This window comes from Aristolochia californica, unplaced genomic scaffold (assembly GCF_029961685.1).
Source record: "Aristolochia californica isolate CCGP_79_NKW_82.1479 unplaced genomic scaffold, dmAriCali1.0.hap1 SCAF_2, whole genome shotgun sequence".
Taxonomy (NCBI): domain Eukaryota; kingdom Viridiplantae; phylum Streptophyta; class Magnoliopsida; order Piperales; family Aristolochiaceae; genus Aristolochia; species Aristolochia californica.
In genome coordinates this window covers 44,820,908-44,827,416 of record NW_027181881.1, presented here as the reverse complement: position 1 = coordinate 44,827,416, position 6,509 = coordinate 44,820,908, and the positions used below count along the sequence as shown (strand labels likewise).

Here is a 6,509-nt window from a genome sequence, read left to right as displayed (position 1 = left end):
AAAATGTACGATACACTTCGTTTCCAGATAAACATAGTTTTCAGACGGTAACCGCTTATAGTGAACATACTTGGGAGAAAAAAAGAAAGGTGACACTCACAGTCGTACATGAGTGGCAGCCCCCCCCTGTTTTTTTTTTTTTTTTTTGTAAAAGATAATTTCTTGCCTTCTGAAAAAATAAATACAAACAAACAAATGGCCAGCGACAAAAAAAGCAGTCATTTTGCATTACTCCAAATGGGGTAACAGCCCCTAAACGACCAACATGTCCAACCAGATGACCTATCTGCAGCTCAACTAATCTCGTTTTATAAATCTTGATCAACTCTGTACAGTCATGATATCTGTCCCAATTCCCATGTGTCCACTTGAGGTATACAATTTACACCAACTACTAAAAGCAAACATACATAGAAGTGCCGAATGCAATCTCCTTCCAGGTCATTTGCAGCATAACAAAACTGCTGCAGCACTGATTTACATAAAAGATTAATCTCATGAATGCAGGTTCCTTACTAAATTCGTGGGGAAAAGGGCCTGTTTTCATCTCTTGTTTGAAGCAGAAAAGAACCTTAAAGGCATCGAAATTTCTACTCGGGTCTTCAATTTGTTGAAAAGCATTTCAAGCATCTCCAATTGCAGCATTAGACAAATTACAAGTAGAAAGTTCTGCAATGCAGTTTATATCACCATTTGGCTAATTGCTTTTGTACTCTAGAGTTGTGCGATGTCTTGCCACCCTTGTCCTTGTAGGAGTTTCTAGAAGAGAGAATCCTTCTACCACCCTGAGCTGCAACTATTGCTCGCCGTCTCTGCTTGTTCAGCCGCTTCCCCAAGATAGCATCCCCATCAGTTGGAACACCCATATCCTCCTGGAACATCACATTCAGATTTGTAACATACAATTTTCCAGGAATTGAGCATGCAGCGCCAGAATTGAAACCAAATGTTACTAATTTTTTATTTTTTTTAAAGGAACTAAAGTTGCAGTTTTCATGTGAAATATTTAATTATCACTGCACTTTCAGGCAGAAGTACAATCAAAATCAAAGGCTAAAAAGACAAACATGTTGATCATGTCCAAAATCAAGCAAGCAGGAGTCTTGAACAGCAAAGACCGCTAGCTACTCTGTATTCTAGAATTCAAATCTGAGGGAATAATACTTTTTACCAAAGAATATATATATATATATATTAGTTTAAAAATAATGCACAAGTGAAAAGCATATTCATAAATCAGCAAGACATTTCATCAGCAAAATATTATGCACTTATTCATAAGTTTCACTGTTTCACATAGTGACCTCAAAAGATAAATCTCAGGCAGTTCAGTTTCATGAAGTGACCTCAAAAGGTAATTCTCAAGGCAATTTTGTTGCATGTAATGACATAAAAAGAATCATACCCTCTCACTTGACAATACACTTCCGGGTTCATCATTCCCAGTATCTTTAAAATGCTGATTATCCTCCTTTTCATCATCAGGATTATGGTCAGTTGTGCACTGATATTGCAAGATACATTCATTAATCAGTGAGAGGCACATAAATATAATCAGACCATTAGGTATAGAGCTATATCATATGCCTAATCACTAAATTGCACTGATTTACACTTACTTGTCCAGCTATGTCCAGGCAATCAAGTTCACAAATTACAGCTTCACTATTTTCAGTAGAAAGACACTCATCTTTATCAGCAATCTCTTCATCACTAGAACTCGCACTGTCCTCCTCGCTACCTCCTGCAACAAACTGCATAAAAAATCTAAAATCAGAAAACTTGAGTAAAAGAAATGATCTGAATACATCATAGTACAAGACATCACAGAGAACCAGCTTTGCAATAGTTACCTTTTCAATCTTATCCTGGTCTTTCCGTGTAAACCCACTTGCAGCAAGCTCCTTGTCCAAGACACCAGCAGATTTTTCTATTGAATAAAAGGATGGTCTGCCACTCTCATCTATATCAGATTTTGACCCTTCAACGTCTTCTGGTTCTTCATGGAAAGTAAGTTTGAACCTGAAAAGGACGAATAATTCACCTTTATTTGTATATCTAGGACAGGATAATAAAAATGAAATTTACAAGCCCACTGAATTTCCTAAGTTCTTAAAAACAATGTTTAAAATTCGAGACATCCAGTACACTCCAGCCAATGATGGTACATGACAGAATTAACAAAAAAGTTTCACATATTGTAAGAAAAAAAAAAGTGTCCAAAATAGACATCTAGGAGAGCAGCAATCCTTTGATGTACATCCACACACTAACCTCTTTTTGAAGAACTTAAATATGCATTCAACATCACGGTCAAAGTACCTGAAAGGAAAGACATTTCAGGAAACTAATATAAAATATATGAACATCACAGAAAAGAAATCAGGAGCTTCAATCTATGCAAATGCAATAAAAGTAGATATTACAGAATTTTAACAAAAAAATATAAATAAAATAGATATTAAACCAACAAGGACCTTTAAACTGCAAATTTTACATACATTTGGGCGTTGCGATGGGAAATAGATACCATTTGAGGAAAGTCAATCATAGTAACCTTCTCATCATCATTAATCTGTAAAAGGTATATAACATGTATAAGTTATGGAATTTCAATCATTCCACAGAATAGTGAAAAGATATACTATATCTGAATAAAGATAGAACAAATCCTAGGTTCCAAGCATAGCAGAAATGATACAAGAACACAACTTATAACCAAATATTTCAGAAATTACAGCCCTAACGCCAATTCATTAGTAATGTAAATGGCAATAAGTGTTGTAACTAATAATTTAGAATGTTACACGTTACATTAAGTATCTAAACAGAATGAGAAATAGTATGCATAACTTCTCAAGACACAATTAGCATTTTTTTTGAAAAATGATAATTGTCTTTTAGATAACAGAAACAAAGAGAAAGGTAACAAACAAGCGAACAATATATTTGTAATAATTACCATAACGTTAATCCTCTAAATTGAAAAATCGTACTGGTTCATGCAAATAGAAAGAGATACAACTACTTGTTCAGACAGTTTATATATAAGAAACAACTGAATCAATGTTATACCATTTAAATGGTAAACCCTTCTTCACAACTATGACAAAAACTTTGGCTAAAATAGACAAGGATCTAATAACCTGAAAAGAATGAAGCAACAAGGCCACCAAAATACATAAAGCAATAACCTTACAAAGCAGAGTAACTTTTTTAGTCAATCATGCAGAAAACAATGCAATTCTCTATATTACTAATACATCACAGCAAGACTACTTGTAAAATGTAAAACTTTCATGAAATATTAATGACATGACTCTCGTAGCTCCTCAAGCGTGGCAAGAATAAAATATCAGTAAGAGCTTCTTGATTAGAAATAAGAAATACATACCATAATATTAAATTCATTAAAGTCACAGTGGATGAGCCCATGTTCAGCAAGTCGAACCACAAGACCAATAATTGTTTCAAAAACACTGTCTGGGTTCTGCAGTTGCTTCACCTGTACCCTGTAAAGAACATCAAAGAGAAGTTAGTACACTGCATCCCTGGAAACCACCAACCATCATCTTCTAACCACATAAAAATCATGAAGAAGAAACACTTAAAAGTAAAGAATTTCAAAAAAAAAAAAAAAAAAAGTACTCTTTAAGTAAAAAAAATATTAAGAAAGCTGAAAAATACAACTATGAAAAGAACACATACAGTGGATAACCCTGGACAAGGGACATAACTACACAATGCCTATTGCAATCTATAGCATCTGGAACAGGAAACCCATGCTCTTGCAAAGCCTGCATCACACAGACCAGACATCACAGAGAGATATCAGGAGTTGATTCTTGTTAATAACATTCAAATAAGACAAAAAAAAAAAAAAAAAAGAGTAACAAACCTTCATAAAAGCATATTCTTTGAGTGCAGCAAGCCGTGACAAGTACAACCAGTTATAGCTTTGCCGGTGCAACAGATAATCACGCTTCGATTTGACAGCTCTGAAAGAGATTCTACCCAGCCTGTGCAATTTCATTGCCAAAACTGTACCATCTTCTGTTGCAACCTCAAAAATGTCTTCAAAGAGAAAAAAAAAAAAAAGGTCAAGGTTATGCAAGAGATAAAAAAAATAAAAATTATTTTGAGCAAGATAGAAAAAGAAAAAATTGAATGAATGGAAAGAAACTTGACAGCATCAATAAGACCTTCCGTCAAGCATGGTTACCTGACTCTTTTCCAACACCTATTTGACGACCAACAGCTGCAAATACTCCCCTATTAACCAAAGTTTTTATTGCAAGAAAATCATATCCCAGATAGGTCAACCGAAATCCATCATCTGCAGATATACCAAAAGTATAGTCATGAGATAACAGAATCACGCTTCTAAAAATACAATTAAGTACCCAAACAAATTTAGAGAACCACATTTTGATGAGTCATGATGCACCAGCTTGTGTTTGAGCAAATTTTTCAACACCTTGTATGTGCCTCCATGCCTGCAATCAGAAAGGGTTAGTATCAACTTAGATAAAAAAAAAACAAAAATCTGTGAGCACTTGTATTTTAAGAGGGAATCCATGTAAACTAAACACATAACTAGAGAGGCAAAAGAGTCTTTTAAGAGGGAATCCATGTTATCTAACACAAAACTAAGAGGCAAAAGAATGAAACACCTTGGCATATAGTAGGCTAGTTAGAATGAGTAAATCATCATAACGAAATGGTGTAATTTGAGCCACCAATCAGTATGTAATCTGACTGATTTAATAATGATGACAATGATCATGGACAGATGGTCTTTCATGAAACTAGATCTGTGAATTTAAAGATTCACAGCATAAGTCCAAATGTTAGTTATTTACAGAACAACTTTCATATTCTCTATGCATCCCTCAGTGCAAGTCCTATATGCATGCTAGGAGCGTAGAACTCCAGATCTTTGGTGAAATAAAGGAAAGGTAAAATTTTATAAAATCAATGGAGTTGGATTGACAGCAAAATCGGTCTTTTTTAAAGTCCCAAACCCGTTTCTGTTTTCTTTGTTCTATTATCTTTTCCTCTCAGTTTTGTTTCGAGAAAACTGGTTGAGTTAGAAAGGCTTTCACAGCCCTTTCCCCAAAGAAAAAGAGAGTATAAATTCCTCTTTACACTAGGCATAAGTTATCCAACTTCTGCCAATATAATTACTCTTTGTAAAAGTAAAACAAGATAGATAGAAACAATGTTTTCCTTCCTTGATTCTGGAGGACTACATGCAGTTGTATTTATAGGTGTTTTGTAGATAAGATACATCTGTTACAAATATTTGAAAAATATTTAAATTTGAACAGATTTGGTTATATCCTGGATTATCTTCCATAATCGTCATCTTCATCTATTTGTTTAGCTTTATCTGTTTGTTGAGATTCAGTTGTTCCAATACTCTTAACAGATAACAGATCAATCGAATTCCCGTATGGTCTCGGGGGGGGGGGGGGGGGGGGGAATATTTTGAACGCGGATACATTGCCTGTCAGTGACTAACGAGCACCCGAAAATAATAATAATAATAATAAAAGAAGAAGAAAGGAACAAGGACTGGTCGAGTTACTGAATTTACTTTAATCCAGCGATGCGATCAACCAGCTCGGCAGGAACAATTTCATGCTGCAATTCAAAGAACGAACAGTAAAGAAACGAATGAAACGCATAAATTCTAAAACATCAATCTACATAAAGTACGATGGCACCTTATTGTTATGGAACTCGAAAGGGAGTACCCAGCGTACAAACTATAGAAAAGGTAAAATTTTCCCGCACTTACATTTTTCATTCCCATCTCCACCGAGGTTAGAACCCTAAAATCGTCTTTGGACAGATATCTGAGAGCGTTAACGTCGAGCTTCATGGCTCCAGGGGAGAGAACGTCCTGCCTGTTCTACCTACAGCTCGGCGGGAAAGGATGGTTGTTTGCGCTAGGGCTCAAAAAACGCGCTTTTCACGTTTATTAAAGTCTTTTCTTTCTATTTATTATTTCTTCTTTTCTGGTCCGTTTCTCTTATTATATTACGGGTCGAGTGACTAAAAACTAAAAGCACCAAACCGAACCCAGGTTGTATTTAATTTAAGTCGCTACATTTACATTCAGTATAGGAACCCACCCGACCGAGTGAGGGTTCTTGTCAGTGAAGCTGCGGCGCAAGGAGAAGACCGCGGCGGGAGGATAAGAATTAAGATTACTCGCATGGAGGAGCAGCTGGCTGATCAGTGATGGGAGAAATCAAAATCAAGATAAGGGGAATGAACATTTTCCGTAACACGGGATCCAACTCAGCCACACCCCAATATCCATACAAACGCTGGCCAACTCCAAAGTGGCAGTTAAGAACCAACTGGTTGCCATTACTCCTTTTTAACTGTAACAACTCCAAGTATATAAACCGCCCGACTTTCCATTTTAAAACCCCAGCAACTGCCGCCAACCATCACTCTGATCACTCCATGCACACCTCCTCCGGTCACTCTCCTGC

The 6,509-nt window shown here is 35.9% G+C and overlaps 1 protein-coding gene across 1 annotated transcript; it reads right to left on the bottom strand.

Annotated features, from left to right (window-relative positions):
- Positions 1–287: 287 nt before the first annotated feature.
- Positions 288–5,989, bottom strand: LOC137956443 (serine/threonine-protein kinase rio2-like). The gene is made up of 13 exons (XM_068803942.1): positions 5,804–5,989; positions 5,600–5,646; positions 4,426–4,496; positions 4,223–4,336; positions 3,899–4,074; positions 3,709–3,797; positions 3,395–3,512; positions 2,502–2,575; positions 2,275–2,322; positions 1,854–2,022; positions 1,620–1,754; positions 1,406–1,504; positions 288–872 (listed from the first exon to the last, which is right to left on the bottom strand). The coding sequence occupies exons 1-13, from the start codon at positions 5,885–5,887 to the stop codon at positions 687–689; spliced, it is 1,410 nt and encodes a 469-aa protein (XP_068660043.1). The 5' UTR covers positions 5,888–5,989; the 3' UTR covers positions 288–686.
- Between the last annotated feature and the right edge of the window lie 520 nt (positions 5,990–6,509).